Source organism: Carassius carassius, chromosome 13, assembly GCF_963082965.1.
Source record: "Carassius carassius chromosome 13, fCarCar2.1, whole genome shotgun sequence".
NCBI lineage: Eukaryota > Metazoa > Chordata > Actinopteri > Cypriniformes > Cyprinidae > Carassius > Carassius carassius.
In genome coordinates this window covers 26,727,815-26,746,690 of record NC_081767.1, presented here as the reverse complement: position 1 = coordinate 26,746,690, position 18,876 = coordinate 26,727,815, and the positions used below count along the sequence as shown (strand labels likewise).

General features: G+C 37.4%; 2 protein-coding genes across 4 annotated transcripts in view; one reads left to right on the top strand and one right to left on the bottom strand.

Moving 5' to 3' along the window:
• The window catches only part of LOC132156248 (ankyrin repeat and BTB/POZ domain-containing protein 3-B-like), a 67,162-nt gene extending 62,716 nt beyond the window's left edge, over nucleotides 1-4,446 (bottom strand). For both annotated transcript variants that reach the window (XM_059565166.1, XM_059565167.1), the window contains exon 1: nucleotides 3,363-4,446. In XM_059565166.1, coding sequence (XP_059421149.1) covers nucleotides 3,363-4,227 — 865 coding nt within the window. In that variant the 5' untranslated portion in view covers nucleotides 4,228-4,446. The remainder of the gene's footprint in view (nucleotides 1-3,362) is intronic.
• Nucleotides 4,447-6,882: 2,436 nt separating this feature from the next.
• Nucleotides 6,883-18,702, top strand: LOC132156246 (cryptochrome-1-like). 2 transcript variants are annotated; one of them, XM_059565165.1, is made up of 13 exons: nucleotides 6,883-7,613; nucleotides 12,871-12,979; nucleotides 13,095-13,237; nucleotides 13,552-13,736; nucleotides 13,821-13,909; nucleotides 14,800-14,940; nucleotides 15,074-15,385; nucleotides 15,483-15,634; nucleotides 15,747-15,949; nucleotides 16,036-16,131; nucleotides 16,660-16,752; nucleotides 16,858-16,908; nucleotides 17,500-18,702. In XM_059565165.1, exons 1-13 carry the CDS (start codon nucleotides 7,456-7,458, stop codon nucleotides 17,586-17,588), a joined length of 1,821 nt encoding a protein of 606 aa, XP_059421148.1. In that variant the 5' UTR covers nucleotides 6,883-7,455; the 3' UTR covers nucleotides 17,589-18,702. The 2 variants fall into 2 exon arrangements, with proteins under 2 accessions (XP_059421148.1, XP_059421147.1); XM_059565164.1 differs by having other exon boundaries at nucleotides 16,657-16,752.
• The last annotated feature ends 174 nt before the right edge of the window (nucleotides 18,703-18,876 follow it).

Below are 18,876 nucleotides of genomic sequence, written 5' to 3'. Positions count from 1 at the left end.
CTGAGTGTGTGCTTTTGTGTGAATGTGGGTGCCTGCCCTCAGTCCTGCCACGCATCCATATGTGTGTCTGTTTATTTACAAGGGCTGCAATACGTGCACATGCATATGTGTGTGGGTGAATCCGCACATACTCGTGCTCGAGTGAGAAACAGTGTGTAATGCTCAGCTCATTATGTTTCATAGTTCAGTAAATTTTGATGAAGAGAGGAGTGTTCCCTCTCTCAGGACTTGCCACATCAGCCATGCTGAGAGCCATCTGTGCAACTGGGCTGCATTCTCATGCACATCTCATGCCTACAGGAGATCAGCGTCTGTACTTTTAAAGCTCTAATGTATCTACTGTCATATACATATACAAAATGTCAAACTTATATTAAAAACTTATATTTTTAAATTGGCTTAAACATTTTCATACCAACCCAACCCTATGACCTCTTTAAAATACAGCATTGTGCAATATTGAAATGTACAAGTTTGCACAAGTCAGTAACTTTCAACTTGCTCTTGCTTTGAGTAAAATTGTTCCTTATAGACTCAGGTTAGGCAGGTATCTCTCCCCATGAGGTGTCTCTGTATTGTTACCTTTGCGTTTTATCTGTATTGTCTTTCCTGTTGGATTCTTGCACTGCAGAATGCAATTTTCTTAGTGATGTTATCATCTACAATTTCAGCAAAGTCTGTGGGCAGAGAATCTGACGGCCAAGAGCCTTCAGAAGAACCTGACAAAAATGAACACAACACTGCCTGCATTCTTCTAAGACAAGAGCTAATTTTTCTGAGAGATCGATTCAATGCCAAGGCTTGATGGATTACTGAATTGAGTAATTAAGATCAGAACAATTGATAGTTTTAGAATTCTGACAACAATTGTGTTGCTCTACCATTTCTCAATGATTCCTGATTGATAAAACAGACATGGATTTAAAGAATTAAAAACAACAATCTGTGAAACCATGATACCGTAGTTATCTCATCCTCAAGCATTAACCTTAATTGTTGTAATGCCTCCAACAAACCTGCTGCAGAAGAAATCCCTGACACCCAAAGCTTCAGACAGTAAAGAACCTGCTGTGTCCTGGAGCAGCTTGGTACAACTAGACCTGTGTCATGCTTGGACTCCCTTAACACACACACACAAACACACAAACATAAACTTAAACACTGCTCAGTGTCTGGCACTGAACACACACAGGCACACTACAGATCTGGTCTAACTCAGTGCAGGCCACCTCTGCAGTTGAACCAACTGCCTCCACATCTACACCACTGCAGAAAGCTTGCCAATTGCATTATGGAACGCATTTAATGCAATTATACATATATAAGGAAATTAAGAGGTTGTGTAACAGTTGCATGTCTAAAATTTACACTTACTCTAACTGAAACACAATTTACAGCGGAAGAAGGCTTTCTGTTTCTCTAAATGAACCCCTAGGTCAATTAAAACAGCTCTCCAGAGAAGAACAAAGGGTGGGCTATTATCTGGCAGCCCATGTTGATACCACCCTTGAGGAAGAAATGTACCTTACTATGGAGGAGATGTAATCTCCATGTAATTGGTTTGTTGAAATGCTAACCTCTTAATTTATGCAAAATGAGGCATTTCTGACAGAGGTGAGAAAACTGAAGCCTGTCCAGTATAAATTAAAACTAATCTGAGATTCCTTCGTTTCATGTCTATTATATCTATCCAGTAACGTATGTTGTGTGTGTGTAAATACTGACACACACACACACACACACACATATATATATATATATATATATATGTGTGTGTGTGTGTGTGTGTCAGTATTTACACACACACAACATACGTTACATATATATATATATATATATATATGTGTGTGTGTGTGTGTGTATTTATGTATGTTTAATATACACACAGTATACTCGTTAAGTGATATATAAAGCATATCCCAAGTGCGCGATTGTTTATTTCATTGCAAATTGTTAACTATATCATCGCTTAGCTCTTCATATAAAATTGGATATATATTAGTGGATAAATAACTATATCACTGTAAAAAAATGCTTGTGCTGCCTTAAAATGTTAAGTTTAGCTACCTTGAAATGTTATGTTCATTGAATTGACAACTATTATTTGAGTTGACTTAACATTTTAGGGCAACACTACAATTTTTTGTTTGTTTGTTTCAACAAGCTAAAACAATTACTCACTTAGGGTAATATTATAAACATTCACGTCAAGATTTTCAGATTTTTGCTCTGAAAAGTTTGAAAAGCGCTAAAGAAATTTTACTTGATATGTGGTATGTACTATGTCTTATATAGTATATACATTATGGTATATTTATATAAAAACAATAAACACAAAATATACTACGATTAGTGAATATATCTTTGCAAGTTTCACCAGTCCATATGCAATCCTAAAATGTCCCTCTGCCAGGTAGCTGTATTAAATGAATGACATCATCACTCTCTTTGGTCCTGCAATACTGTTAAGTCCACATTGTTGCACAAGCATTATTGGAAGTTATACATTGAATAGTCCCTTTATCCCAGGGTCTTTCATTTGGATTATGTCATCCTGCACTACAGCCTGGAAACATTCTGGATGACACATTCATAACTTAAGTAGCATAACTGTACAAATGATACATTAAAAAGAACAAGATGGCACTGTGAGCTAATTACCCATGGAAAATGCAGCTGAGCTCAGTATTAAAAATGAACCGCTCTCTAACATGCAGTTACATTATACACAGTGCACAGCACACACAGCCAAATACACATCTTAATATGTCCATGCACACGTAAATCAAAGCACATCCCTGATACATCTCTGAAAGTGTTTGGGCCAAACATCATAATTACTGTGTTTACATGCACATTATTTGGTGATTATTACATTCTAGCGTCCATAAAATACACTTAAGCATGATTTTGCCATTTATTATGCTCCATTTTTTTAAATTCCAAACTCAGTCAACTCAAACATGTCCTTAACAACAAAAACACGAGTATATTGTAATATCAGCATATTTTATTTTTTTGTGAATGTAAATGCAGCCAATGGCCTTACTTAATGCTTACATAAACGTAATATACTGTATGACCGAATTCTGATTAATGCTGTAAACGCAGTCATTGTAATAATATATGCACAGATGGTGTCAGTTTCTGGGCAGTGGGCCTAAAAGTTAATGTCACTGTATAAACAATATCTGGTTGCGTTTTTCCCTCAGTACACGCACCATATTACCATAATCAAAATCTGACCGGAACGTGGGGCATAAAAACATAACCAAGCTTTAAGTGTTTCCCCTAAAAAAGAAAAACAATCAATTGATCTGTTTTAAACGACTGTTGAACTGCTTTTCAAGTGCTGAACTTACCATTGGCATTTTTCCCACATGTGAGGTGCTGATAGGGCAATAGGAGGCCGTACAACTCCGAATCATTGCTCAGAGCCTGCTCAAAGGATTCTAGTGTAAATTTGGGGATCCCATTATCCTTCTCCACCACCGAGCTATTCAACACCCGGGTGAAGACCTCTCGGAAGAGGCTCTCCATACAGGCGGTCAGGTATATGGCCGAATGCTCGTGGATGCGTACTGCGAACCTGCTGTCTACCATCCACCTGAAGAACTTCCCCACGGAGAAGACCAAGCCACATCTCTCCGATTTCCCCCGGCTGAATTTATCCTCGGTGCTCATGTTGTACATGGACAGCGCGCTGAGAGCCGCGGCGATGCAGTTGACCGAAATGGTCCACGATAGAATCATCTTGATGGCACTTTGGACTTCGTATTTGGTGCATTTGCTGTAGCGCAAACTCAGTCGTTGCGCTTCCCTGGCGATCCTCACCAGAGCGCGGCTCACGAGCGTGGAGAGGCGCGCCAGCAGATCCGCGGAAACGGTCCCGAACCTCAATTCTTCCTCCTTGTTGAGCGCGTTCTCCACCTCCCCGAGGCTCCAGGGCACATCCTCAAGCTCGGGAAGTTTCGCACTGTGTCCGGAACACTCCAGGGTCTCGCCGTCTTCAGCCAGGACAGTGTTGACGGTGTCTATGCTGTTGTGTCGACTACGCATGGAGTCGGTCAGATGCAAGCAGTGCCCTCCATGCGCATAGGAGATGTGCGCCTCGGAGCAGCACAGAGACAAGCTGGATGACCTGAAGGAGTCCGCGGCTCCACCGTAACCCGAATCCAGCGTCAAATCCTCCAGGGTCCTCACTACGGATTTACCCCTTTTTGCCATAACTGCACTTCATATTGTCCATAAGGCTGAAAGCAAGGGGGAACCTTCCTTTGCAAACAAACTCCACTACTTGTCTGCTTTATTCTGTCCACAGTAATGTTATTGAAAAGGAACAGGCGAGTTCCCAAATTGTTGCGTTCACTGTTGAAAATGCGCCCACAACTTTGAAGGAGTAGTGGTGTTGTTATGGCACACACACTAGTGTGTTTGAAGGCTGCGAAGCATCAGTTGGAGGAGGAGCCACATACAGTACCGCATCCAATACGCTGACAGGGCCATTGCTGCGTATTCGGTTGGGTTTGAATTCGCACGGTGCTGCATGATAGATCTGTGTACTTCTGTTCATTTGGAGATCCCCTCCAAAAAGGTTATGAAGAGATATTAGACCGTGAAAAAATTAAACTACCATTATGACACGAAATTAGGCTATATAAAGTATTAACCAAAATATTTCTTTGTGTTATGACATAAAGGTCATTGAACATTATTTATGTATGTATTTAGATATAGATTTACATACTAAATAAAGAAATTTCGTAGTCTGAGAATTTATGATAGATAGATAGATAGATAGATAGATAGATAGATAGATAGATAGATAGATAGATGATTTTATATTTTTGCTTTTAAAATTAACATTTGAAGTTAAGTAAATTTACTACCGAACTGCTTATTAAACCCACTTTTCCCAGAAATTTTGATTACTCCATTTACTAAGACTTCCATCTGTAAATAAAATGTAATTGGTCTCCAGAGTGAAAGCAGAGCTTTAGATCTAGTGGTCTTAAGTGGCCAAAACAAACAGATAAGACTTTATACAACTAGTAGTCAGCATGCATGAAACTGCTCCGATCCAGTAGACCAAGCAGGGCAGCATGTTTGAGGACAAGAAGCAAGGGATCAAATGAACACCTGTCCTCTTCTGTATTCTCCTTTTCATATGGGGCTCAGAGTAACGAGATTCCTGTTCATTAATAATGAAGAGTATGCATAATATATCAGTCATCTTGAATGGAGGCTTCTTAACTTCACTCCCGGTCTGAAAAATGTCATATGTTTTCAATGTAAAACTAAGTATAAAAATGAGACATCAATCACTTGTTTTACTAGTAGCTTTGACCAATGCAGTAAGTATACAGAATAATAAAAACTCTAAAGAAATAGACATAACTCAAAATGGCATTAAGACATTTATGTTTAAAGACTTAAAGAGATTGCAATAGCATCAGTGACTAATATAAGAAAGCAAACAAGATGCTTTTAGAGCTGTACTACACTTGAGCATTTCAATGTATTCAAACCTGCTTTAATAAAGAGGGGACCATATTTTACTCAACACTGACCTCTTTGGATAACAAAAAATTAAGAGAATAAGGAACTTTACATTTTGAAAGCATAACTCGTTTTTCCTAATTAAACGCACTGAACCAATAATTAATAATATTTGAATACAAATTATTAATTTGTATCTCATATTTATTATTTTAAGAAGTATCAGATCAAGAAACTCTTTGAGAAACGCACTTGAATTTAGCATTGTGTCGTGGTAGACTGCCATCTAGCGTTCAACTAAAGCAATCACCATGTCTTCACTCAAACGACAATAATAGTCTGAACTCAGTTAGTGATATTACAAATTATGAAATTATAAACCTGAAATCTGTCAATGATTTCATAGGGGATGAAAGATATAGGTTATATCAAGTTAACTGACATTAAGGTCTTTCCAGAGTGGTTTCCATGATTAACAAAATGACCAACTCTGATCTCAAATTAGCAGTAGAAGAGAGGCTTGATCTTTAAATGATAAATTGCTTAAATTACTTAATTGTATGTTAATGTTCTCTTTATAAATCGAAGTGCAGACCTAGTCAATAAACTAATTATGTGTTGGATCAATGTAGTAGTTCCCTTTGTGAAATTCTGTATTTCTCAACATATTGATCTTTCATCATATGCTATTTACTGCTTAATTCTATGGGGTAAGTTGTCACAATAGAACCTGCCATTATTATCTATTACATGCTTTGCAGCCAATTGTCAACAGTAAATAAATAAACAAATGAATACCTAAAATGAGGGTGTTGCACTAGGTGTTTGAAACCAAAAACAAAAACGAAGTTATTGAAACAGTTACAGGTATGTTACTGGACTTTTGACTCAGAATTTTATTAGTAAGCCTTTGTGACAACTATCCCCCAGTCATCAATATTAGCTTATTATGTATCATATAACAATTACATAATTTATTAATAGACTGCTACTAGTTACCTTAAATTCGAAGTGATGTTATGACCATAATAATTGATATACTTAAAGTGACGTCCTATCGTTAGTGCACAAAAATTTACCCTAATCTGTTGCCTTTGCCTTGTGCCTTTGTTCATGTGCCTATCCGGCTACTCACGCCCTGTCCAATCAGAGTCGAGCAGTAACATCGGCACAAAAAGCTTTTTCTTTGCATTTATCTAAATGTATTATTATCCTAAGCGACCTTTACACGTCATGGTCAAAGATAAAAATCGGCTTCATCTGTGATGTTACCATAGACAGTAAAAGAAATGTGCGAGTCTGCGCGAGCACGCCGCAGAAACGTGATGGACTATTACGTGTGCTGCATGGATCTGACCAATCAGCTACATAGGTGCCAGTTTGCGTCAGTGGGTAGGCCGAGTCAACTAATGGCTGAGGGTTCACGGGGTGAATTGAAATTGACATTCAACTAAAGGACAACAATCGTGTGGATATTCATCGCCAATGACGCTTGTACCGATATATGAACAGAGAGCGTGTACTTAAATATGGATATATTCTGAGAACGCGTATGTTTAACGTTTTAGGAAGGAGTAAGACGGTTGTTGTTTTTTTCTGTCTTCGCGAGTTCATGTTGACGCTCGCGTGCTTTCTTTGTTGAGGTTTTCCTTTGCGTGTTTTTGTTTGAAATATCAATCCGTCAGTTTTACACTTAGTGGCGCGTTTCTGTCTAGACGTACAGTCTAAACACACTGCGTTTTCTGATGCACGCGCACCTTGTCAGTCAGTCACAGGGTGTGTAAAGCAACTATAGGAATATTCGCTCAGTATTTCAGCCAACATGGGAAAAGTTTTTCTTGAGCAAGGCTGAAAAAGACGCAATCAGATCAGACTTTACACCTGAATTGAGAAGGCAAATTTGGGAGTTGCTGGAGCAGACGTGATTTCAGAAGGGGCTGTGGAATATAAGGAGTAATGGTGGTCAACACGATCCATTGGTTCAGGAAGGGCTTAAGGCTCCATGATAACCCATCTCTGCGGGACTCTATAATAGATGCCGATACTCTGAGATGCGTTTACATACTGGACCCCTGGTTTGCAGGATCGTCCAACGTGGGAATCAACAGATGGAGGTGAGTTTCCTTTGTGTGCAGAGAACAGAGAACATCAGATCCTGTGTCAAGCCAAGCTGTCTTTAAGTTACACTGCTGTTCAGAAGTTTGGGATCAGTAAGATTCTTAATTTGTGTTTAAAAAAAGTATTTTCTGTTAATCAAGGGTGTATTTATTTGACAAAAAATACAGGAAAAAAACAGTAATATTTTAAAATAGTATTACCATTTAAAATTATGATTTTAATGTACTTTAAAATATAATTTATTTCTGTGATGCAAAGCTGATTTTGTTTCATAATTACTCTAATCTTCAGTGTCACATGGTCCTTCAGAAATCTTTCTAATATGTCTTAGAAACAGATTATTTGATGAATAAAGTTTAAAAGTACAGCATTTATGTAAAATAGAAATCTTTTCTAACAATATAAGTTAAGTCTTTATTATAATTTTTTTATCAATTCAACACATCCTTGCTGAATAAAAGCATTCAATAAAAAATAAATAAATTAAATAAATAATAATAATTACTGACCCCAAACATATGAACAGTAGTTTATATTGTTACAAAATTTATCTATTTTAGAATCTATTAAATTAGACACTAGTCATTTCATTTGCTACTAGTCCATAGCTTGAATTTGTTTTGTAAAATGGGGGGGAATTCCCTCTTTTGGTGGCTCTTCTGGGGGTATTTTTTTAGTTGGAGGGGGGAGTTAGGGTATTTTTTTAGACACATTTTTAAACTACAATTATCCAACCTAAATGTTTCGTCACAGTGTATTTGTATTTTACAATTTATAATGTTGGTGATTCATATTTGTATTGTGAGGAAGATTCTTAAAAAGAACTTTGATTTCAAACTCCGAATTGAATTTATTTTAACTAAAAATGACAAGTAAACAGTCAGTAATAAAATAATAATATATAAATAACAAGCAGTGGCACAAACAAATACAATACCAAGATACTACTAAAACGAACTGTGCTTTAAGTTTTTCAGGTAGGTGTAACAGTAATATTCAGTTACAGAAATACCACAGAATTGGAATAATGACTGACAATGTTTAGTATAAATCGACTGTTTGCGTGAATACTCATCAAGACGGGCGTTTTAACTATAGTCTAATTTAACACCGTTTAAATTAGTAGTATTTTAGCAATTAAATTCTATGTCTATGTACTTTAGATGATAACTGTTCACTTCAGACCAATATGTACTGTAGTTCTTGCTGGTACCTTTTCCAGTATTACTAGTAATTACTCATTAGGTACTATTATTTATTCTCATGTACTGTAAACTGGTAACCATGTCTTGTACAAAAGTTATTAGAATAAGCACTAGCAAAACTGAAATAGTTACTAGTAGTGAGTGACTAAGAATAAGTACTAGTACAGTTTCTAGTGAAATCTGAATATGTACCATCAAAAACTGGAATGCATACTAGTGAAGTGAATAACCTTAGACAGTTTGTTACCAGCAGTAACAGTGGAAATAGTCACCTGGTGCCAATATTTATATCATCTATTCAATTAGCACTAGCAATTTCACTCATAACTATTGTATGAATACTACTAGCTCAGTATGAAGCGGAGTTTCTGTAAGCTGTACCATGCTTCCTAAAATATATAGCTTAAGAAGCTATTTCCAGTTTGTTTGTTTATTTATTTGCTGTTAGCTTATTTATCAATACAAATTTTGACTTGGTGGCCATGAGTAGCCCTTTCTTAAGCAGCTATTATAAAGACCATTTAGTTAAGTTTAATTTGGGATTGGTTTACCATTAAGGACTGTTACAATGCCAAAAGAGTAAATACAAGTGGCATTCTTTTGGTTTACTGTTAGTGCTGGGTGGTTATATCTTTATAAGAGGGCACTTTGTGGTGCGATATCCTTCTGAGATGCTTGAGCGGTCACCCTCATAGCAGAGTTATGATATAACGTACAGCTCAGCCACCTCTCCTCTCCCTCCGGTGCGGGACGTGAGGAAGTAGGTCAGTGTGTCAGATGCGATTACCTCATTCCCCTTTCAGCACTGACTTACAGTACTTTTCCACCTCCTTCAAACAGCCTCTCGCCTATGGTATGTCACCACTCCTTTTCATGGTTGTTAAAAGGCTTCTTTTGAGAGGTCACGTGTATAATTTGTCCCCTGAATTTCATTTTCATCTTGATCTAGGATGTGCTGTAGCGGATCAGACGTCTTTAGGAAGGGTCGCAGACAAGCTCAACTAGATGCTGATGATACACCGTCCTACAAGAGGGAACTCTTAACTCTCACTCAGACAGGATTAGATTCTTGTATTATATCCTTATTATGTTATATATTCAGTGCAACTAAAAATAAAATCATGCATACTATTTTACAGTGTGAGGATTTAACTGGCTTGTTTAACCAAACAGTGACCATGAAGTTTGATAAGATCTATAATAATCTAATAAATAACCTAAATGACTAAACTGATTACCACATTTAGCCCCATGCAGCCTAATAAGATGGTTACAATGGCCGACTTGATATGTTAAAAGGAGGGTGATGCTTGAAATCATTGTTTTTCCATTGTTAACCATGGTGACCTGCAAAGAAACGCGTGCAGCCATCATTGCGTTGCATAAAAATGGCTTCACAGGCAAGGATATTGTGGCTACTAAGATTGCACCTAAATCAACAATTTATAGGATCATCAAGAACTTCAAGGAAAGAGGTTCAATTCTTGTAAAGAAGGCTTCAGGGCGTCCAAGAAAGTCCAGCAAGTGCCAGGATCGTCTCCTAAAGAGGATTCAGCTGCGGGATCGGAGTGCCACCAGTGCAGAGTAGGGCTGTCAAAATTGCTTAAAAATGACGTTCGAATATTCCCTCTAAAAAAAAACACGAATATTCGAACATCTGGTGGCGCATGTTGTCAATGACGCGCATTACGTCAATAACAGGACAAAATAATACAAAGAGACATAACTACTTGTATAGGTAGTCTATTTAAGTTTAAACATATTTGACAACGTATTACCTACACAAAAACAAGGAAATCAACTAATGGCCAAGACTGCAGACCTCACGCTCTCTCACCCTCTCAGCGCATAATAACGATGCGTAGCCTCGGGGACGCGTATGCGTACAGATGCATTGACTATGAAACGGCCCTAATGGTTTAAATGAACAAACTAATTTTTCAGTGCTGATCAATAGTTTTGTGCAAGCAATTTAAGGTCGCGAATTCTGTCCCAAATATAGCAGGCTTCATTCAGTGATTGAAACAAATATTATTATTATATGTTTAGCTGGAGTTCCACACATTATGCCATGCTCATTTGGGTGCACATTTTTGAGATGTGACCTCATGGCTGAATGGTATGCTAACTGTATCTTGAATAGCTTGCATACAACTTTATCTCACGGGTCAACAATTTTACCTCGCTTTCTCTGCTGCGGTCGAGTTGGGCTCTGCACTTGCTGTCATCTTCCATGAAGACGAGTCAACTTTCAGCAGTGATGCTGTGCCAGACAGTGCGACTCCTGTGACCTGTCCCTGAACCCTCAGGCGCTAGCGCGCCCACTCGCAAAGCGTGTTATATATATTATTAATTTTAATTTTCACCTTCGAAATTCGTTTTTTAAAAACTATTCGAATATATATTCGAATTTAGAATATTCGTTGACAGCCCTAGTGCAGAGCTTGCTCAGGAATGGCAGCAGGCAGGTGTGAGCGCATCTGCACGCACAGTGAGGCGAAGACTTTTGGAAGATGGCCTGGTGTCAAGAAGGGCAGTAAAGAAGCCACTTCTCTCCAAAAAAAACATCAGGGACAGATTGATCTTCTGCAGAAAGTATAGTGAATGGACTGCTGAGGACTGGGGCAAAGTCATATTCTCCGATGAAGCCCCTTTCCGATTGTTTGGGGCATCTGGAAAAAGGCTTGTCCGGAGAAGAAAAGGTGAGCGCTACCATCAGTCCTGTGTCATGCCAACAGCAAAGCATCCTGACACCATTCATGTGTGGGGTTGCTTCTCATCCAAGGGAGTGGACTCACTCACAATTCTGCCCAAAAACACAGCCATGAATAAAGAATGGTACCAAAACACCCTCCAACAGCAACTTCTTCTAACAATCCAACAACAGTTTGGTGAAGAACAATGCATTTTCCAGCACGATGGAGCACCGTGCCATAAGGCAAAAGTGATAACTAAGTGGCTCAGAGACCAGAATGTTGAAATTTTGGGTCCATGGCCTGGAAACTCCCCAGATCTTAATCCCATTGAGAACTTGTGGTCAATCCTCAAGAGGCGGGTGGACAAACAAAAACCCACTAATTCTGACAAACTCGCAAGAAGTGATTATGAAAGAATGGGTTGCTATCAGTCAGGATTTGGCCCAGAAGTTGATTGAGAGCATGCCCAGTCGAATTGCAGAGGTCCTGAAAAAGAAGGGCCAACACTGCAAATACTGACTCTGCATTAATGTCATGTAATTGAAACGTATGAAGTGCTTGTAATTATATTTCAGTACACCACAGAAACAACTGAAACAAAGATCTAAACGCAGTTTAGCAGCAAACTTTTTGAAAACTAATATTTATGTAATTCTCAAAACTTTTGGCCACGACTGTATTTATTTTAGTTTTTAAGTAAAAAATATTTTAATTAATTTTCTTTAGCTTACAAATCTAGGTGTTATCATAGATTTAATAAAGTTTTGAAAGCAAAATTTGGGCAAGGGCTTTTGAATATTGCTGTGGACCAATGAGTTTCATTCTTCACAAAAAGAATGTATTATGAAGAATGCTGGAGACCTAACCGTTGCCGTTAGACATTGAATTCTACAGTATTTTTATTTATTTCTTTGTTTTTTCTGTACTATGAAAATCCATTGCTGCCATAAACATTCTTCAGAATATCATCTTTTGTGCTCAACAGAAGAAAGAATCTAAATTATGACATTTTTGGAAGAACTATCCTTTTAAGTAACACAGGTTTAGCATACTGTTAAGCAACTTTAACTGCTTTTAAACACAACTGTGTTTTTACTTACTTTTAAAGAAATATTAGGCAGTACACTGTCAGTAAACTAGTTTTCCATTCCATTCTGAACACTGCCCATGAAATACTGAATATAACCGATATGTTTTTCGACCCCATTTGTCTGTTAGTGCCCTCTGCTGGACTAGTCAGAAAAACCTCACTCTTGTTCCCTCAAGAGATTAAAATAAACAACTATGTCTATCTAAACTACTGTTTCATTTACTAGTCATTTATTCAAATTTGATTTCTCTTTGTATTACAGGTTTTTGCTGCAATGTCTTGAGGACTTGGACGCCAGCCTTCGCAAACTTAACTCTCGTCTCTTTGTCATCAGGGGACAGCCCACAGATGTCTTTCCAAGACTTTTCAAGGTCAGCCGCCTTAGCCTATTCAACTGTTTTGTGCAAAACGCTCTGTCAGTACATGCTGTTCTGTCTTTGCCTCTTATTTGACACTGCATCTCTTTATTTCATTTTTTCTCCCTAGGAGTGGAAAATCACCCGGCTGTCATATGAGTACGACTCTGAGCCCTTCGGGAAGGATCGTGATGCAGCCATTAAGAAGCTGGCCACTGAAGCCGGGGTGGAAGCCTTCGTCAGGATCTCCCACACACTCTATGATCTGGACAAGTGAGTGTATCTGTAATCATTGCCATATGCCCATATGACTGCCACGTAGCTGCCAACAGTCCTGTGGGAAGCTGTTGCCCATCATGCCTGATAGTTAACTCTCTATTGAGAATGTTATGCAGAAAGATACAGCGATTTTTAATCCGTCATATGAATAGCAAAAAGAAATCACATTTCAAATACTAAATATTATGTTACACAGTTGTGTGTTCAAAAGCATATTAGCATTTGCTGTGGGAATCATGTTAGTTCTTGTTACTGGCTTTGAATTTTATATTGTGTACGTATTCTAATTATCCCATCTGTTCCTCTAGGATCATAGAGTTAAATGGAGGACAGTCTCCTCTTACCTACAAACGATTTCAGACGCTCATCAGCAGAATGGATCCTGTGGAAACACCAGCAGAGACTATCACGGATGAAGTCATGGGCAAATGCGCCACACCAGTCAACGATGACCATGATGACAAGTTTGGCGTTCCCTCGCTGGAGGAGCTTGGTGAGATGTCGTGTTCCCTCCCTTTGCATGTGTGTGCAGGTGTCTGTTGGAAATGAGATTTTGAACAAGTATTTGTGTCTTCAGGTTTTGAAACGGATGGACTGTCCTCAGCTGTGTGGCCTGGTGGAGAAACTGAAGCTCTGACTCGACTAGAGAGACACCTGGAGAGGAAGGTAGACATGTGCTCTAATACAGTTTTGCAGTTATGCTGTTATTGTATTACGCCATATAATAACCTTGCACTCAACAGGGCTATTATAGTAAGCTAAAACTATAAACCATCAAATTTGCATTACTTTTAATGAAATAAATGTTAACTGAAATAAAATATTAAAACTTTAAAGCTAGTTTCCACGACAACATTCTCATTGTCATTTAGTTTAACTTGATGTACTAAAATAGCGTAAACTAAAACGGAAATAAAAATGAATAAAAACTAGATATAGTTGAAAACAACAACAAAAATACAATTATTAACGTCAACTAAAATTTACTTGAAAGCATAAATTATAAAGAATTAAATATAATTCAAAATATGAACAAAAACTCTATGCATTAAATATAATTTATGGATTAAACTGATTGAAAGTGACAAAGATGTTTGTAATGTTATAAATACATTTCAAATAAATGCTGTTCTTTTGAACTTTATATTAATCAAAGAATCCTGAAAATAAAATATCATGGATTCTACTAAAATGTTCAGCAGCAGAAATATTTTTAACATTGATAATAAAAAGAAATGTTTCATGAGCATCAAATCAGCATATTAGAATGATTTCTGAAGGATCATGTGACACTGAAGACTGAAGTAATGATGCCGAAAATTCGTCTTTGCCATCACAGGAATAAATTACATTTTAAAGTATATGATCAAATATAAAACCGTTCTTTTAAATTGTAATAATATTTCACAATAGTACTGTTTTCACTGTATTTTTCATAAAATAAATCAGCCTTGGTGAGCATAAAAGACTTCTTTTAAACAACAAAACAAATATGGATCACTCCAAACTTTTGACCATTAATATACTTTGTATATATTATCTCTTTTCATTTTCAGGCTTGGGTGGCTAATTTTGAGCGTCCCAGAATGAATGCTAATTCCTTGCTGGCCAGCCCCACAGGCCTGAGCCCTTACCTCCGGTTTGGCTGCCTCTCCTGCAGACTTTTCTATTTCAAACTCACAGACCTCTACAGAAAGGTAAAGAGAAGAGCACTGTCTCACTCTGACTTTTAAGGTACTTTTCATCACTGATAACTGTTCGTAAGATCTTCTTCAGTGGCTGGCTGACAAGTTATTCTCATCCTTTTTTTTTCTGGCTTTTCAAATGCAGGTCAAGAAAAATAGTGTCCCACCACTGTCCCTTTATGGTCAGCTGCTCTGGCGTGAGTTCTTCTACACGGCTGCCACTAACAACCCACACTTTGACAAAATGGAGTTCAATCCCATCTGCGTAAAGATCCCGTGGGACAGGAACCCCGAAGCTCTGGCGAAGTGGGCAGAGGGCCGGACTGGTTTCCCGTGGATTGATGCCATAATGACCCAGTTGAGGCAGGAGGGCTGGATCCACCATCTGGCCAGGCACGCTGTTGCTTGCTTCCTTACACGTGGAGACCTGTGGATCAGCTGGGAAGAGGGCATGAAGGTACTGCAATCATTGTTCTGGATTTCAATTTAAAAAAAACTGTTGCTTTATGTGATAAAATCTATATTGATATTGTTTGATTTTTTTTTTTTTAAAGGTGTTTGAGGAGCTGTTGCTGGATGCAGACTGGAGCGTCAATGCTGGAAGCTGGATGTGGCTTTCGTGCAGCTCATTCTTCCAGCAGTTCTTTCACTGTTACTGTCCGGTGGGCTTTGGTCGACGTACCGACCCAAATGGAGACTATATAAGGTGCTACTCTTGACTCTTGCTTATATCCACAAACATTCAGTTGAATAAAAATGACCAGTTTGGTTCAATTTTGAGACCACTCTCTTTGAATGCTGATTTTTTATTTTTACAGACGATATTTGCCCATATTAAGGGGCTTCCCTGCCAAATTTATCTATGACCCTTGGAATGCCCCAGAAAGTGTTCAGAAAATCGCAAAGTGCATAATTGGAGTGCACTACCCTAAACCCATGGTTAATCATGCTGAGGCCAGCAGGATAAACATCGAGCGAATGAAGCAGATTTACCAGCAGCTGTCCTGCTACCGGGGCCTCGGTAAGAAAATGAAGAGCTTTTTCAAAACCTCAACTCTTAAAAATCTAACTTTTTTAAATTTTTAACTTTCTTGTAATGCTTTTCAGGGCTCCTTGCAACTGTTCCATCCAACGCAACCAACAGTGGAGATGGAGCAGGTCCTTCCTCAGGAGACAACACACAGGAGAGCACTCACATTACCGGTATACCGACAAGCACATTTTCATACATCTTAAATTTCCTCTCTGGAAATGTCTGATAATGGGGGTTTTGCTGTAATCTAGGGGTTTCCAAATTTGTTCATCAACCGGTCCCCTTACATGTAAAATATATACTTGAAGTAAATCATTTAAAGACACATTTATGATTCTCCTGTTATTGGTCACATAACCAGTAAGAAAATGGGGAAAAATGCACTTGATTTATACAGATTTAAATACATTACAAGTTACAATACTAATATTTATGTCTTAAAAATTGTTGATATTCCGTTAAACCTAAGTTGAGCTTTAAACATTTCATATGCTCTGTTTTATTTTTGGCTGAAATGCTGTTAACTTCTGTACAAAGTCTAAATAACCTGTGTGTAAAGAACCCACGTTTTTGTGAAACCCTGGTCTAATTAATCCAATTTTAGTTATATTGTGGAGATTTATTCATCATGTGTAATAGCAGTTTGGATCAATTGAGTTATACTTGTGTTGGAATATTTACCCTTTCTTTACCAGCAGTGCAGCCATCACCAGCAAGTTCTCAACCAAAGTTCTCACCGTTTACAGTGTCATGTGGTCAACTGTATGTCAACAGTGTACAGCCACAACCAGGTGTGTACTGACTCTGATGCATGGGTTTTGAAATATAATAAATGTTGCTTACATGTGAAACAGACCTTAGGCTGCTTTATTAAGATGTCTGTCTTTCCGATCTAGGTTACTCAAGTGTTGGTTTGGTTGGACAAGCTCACACACAGTCACAGAGAGGTGAGTTCTTTTATCCATGTTCTGTAGAATATTCTGAACTGAAGCGGTCTCACTGTGGCCTAAAATGTTTTCATTCAATTATAGTTTGTTCTATGTTGAGATTTGCTTATAACAAGTCAATGTCAGACTAGTTTAAACATACCCGATCTTGCAATGAAAAGAAGGGTTTACCTTATGTTTGTGGAGGATTATATTTTGCTGAAAGCATAGACTTTTTAAAATCAGGGCTATTCATCTGTGGACAATTACGCTACCATTCAAACATTTGGGGTGGTAAGATTTGTTTGAAATGTTTGTGAAAGATAATATTCTGAAATATAATTACATATAATATAAATATAATTTCTGTTGTGATATATTGTAAAATGTAATTTATTCATATAATAGAAAAATAAATCTTTTGTAACATTATGAAATGTCTTTGTCTCTTTTGATCAAATTAATGTGTCCTTGCTGAAGAAATGTATTAATTTCTTTAAAAATTAAACATTGTACTAACTTTAAACTTTTGAATGGTACTGTGGAATTTCATGCCACTCAAACAATAATTTTGTAAAAAATTACAACCTCACAGGCTGTTTTTGTGTTTAGGGAGAGGGACAAGTGCTTTTTTGAAGCGGCATAGTGAAGAACGAGCTTCAGATGGTTTGTCGAAGATTCAGAGGCATGACAGTAACTAGCTGCTTTAGAAGCAAGGATATACACCCACCCCTCTTCAGACTGGTGTTTGGACCTGTCCTGAACCATGGCTCAAAGGACAATGTCTCCACATGACATATCAACTCCTCCATGCTTTGCTTTGCTTTGCCCTTTATACTTTACCATGGTCTCATTCTGCTTGTAGAGCTTAAGTTAACATTGAGGTCAAATGTGGCCCAGGGCCAGGGGACTGTCAACTAAGCTGTTTGACATTGTATAATGTATGCAGTTACAGAATTTAAGATGTCTCCATTTTTGCAAGCTGTATGTTGATTAGTTGTGGAGGAAAAGGTTTTATAGTATTCACGCAATCCAAATGTCAAACATTGTTTTCTCTTTGAAAGTATGTGTATCTATCATACCATTTGATGTCCATTTGTGCAGTGTTGTTGCAATAACTGTGTTTTACACAATCCTGTGTAATATTAAGAGGAATTTATTTGGAAATTCATATCTTGATAGCGATCATCAGGAGCATAGCGGCCACTATTTGAGAATCTTTAAACTAGTCGCTCTTTGATAAGTCAAAGGATTTGATTGATCTAAATGTTAAATTCTAATTTATAAATTGACACGTTAAAATGTATTTGAAGTCCACAGCGAAAATCTGTATATTTAGTCAGATTTTTGCTTTTTATAATGGAGTAACTATCATTGAGGTTTGTGGCTCTTCAGCACAAATTGATTTGTTTCAAGACAATTACTGGGAAGCAAACCTACTGTGTATATAAGTGTATACTGGAAGTAATTCAGTCTGCAAAACAATGTACATAACTTTTTCTCTTGCTTATTTACAGACTTGCTGTTATATTTTTTTATATGATACAATACCTTTTTTTTAATGTTGTAATGTCTTTATAAATCACCATTAAAACATGATAGACCTGTTACAATGCTACAGTGATTATGAGATAATTTGAACCATGTTCATCAGTATCATTGAAATTGATTTTCTTAACATTTAATATCAGTGTTGGTTATTAACAGACCATATGTAATCTATTTTACACGATCAGATTACTATTATGTTTGTATGAATTACATATTGGACGCATGACCTTTCCGATGACATCAATAAATTACTTGTTAATCTGTTTGGAATTTTTTAATTGTGACCCTAAATTTTAAAAGGTGCATACATAGTAAAGACACAAGGGAAATATCTCTGAGTAATACAGTTCTTGCCTTCCAAACATTAATATGACAAACTGAAAAGTTTGGAGTTGGTAAGATTTTAGAATATTTTAGAACGTCTCACCAAGGCATTTC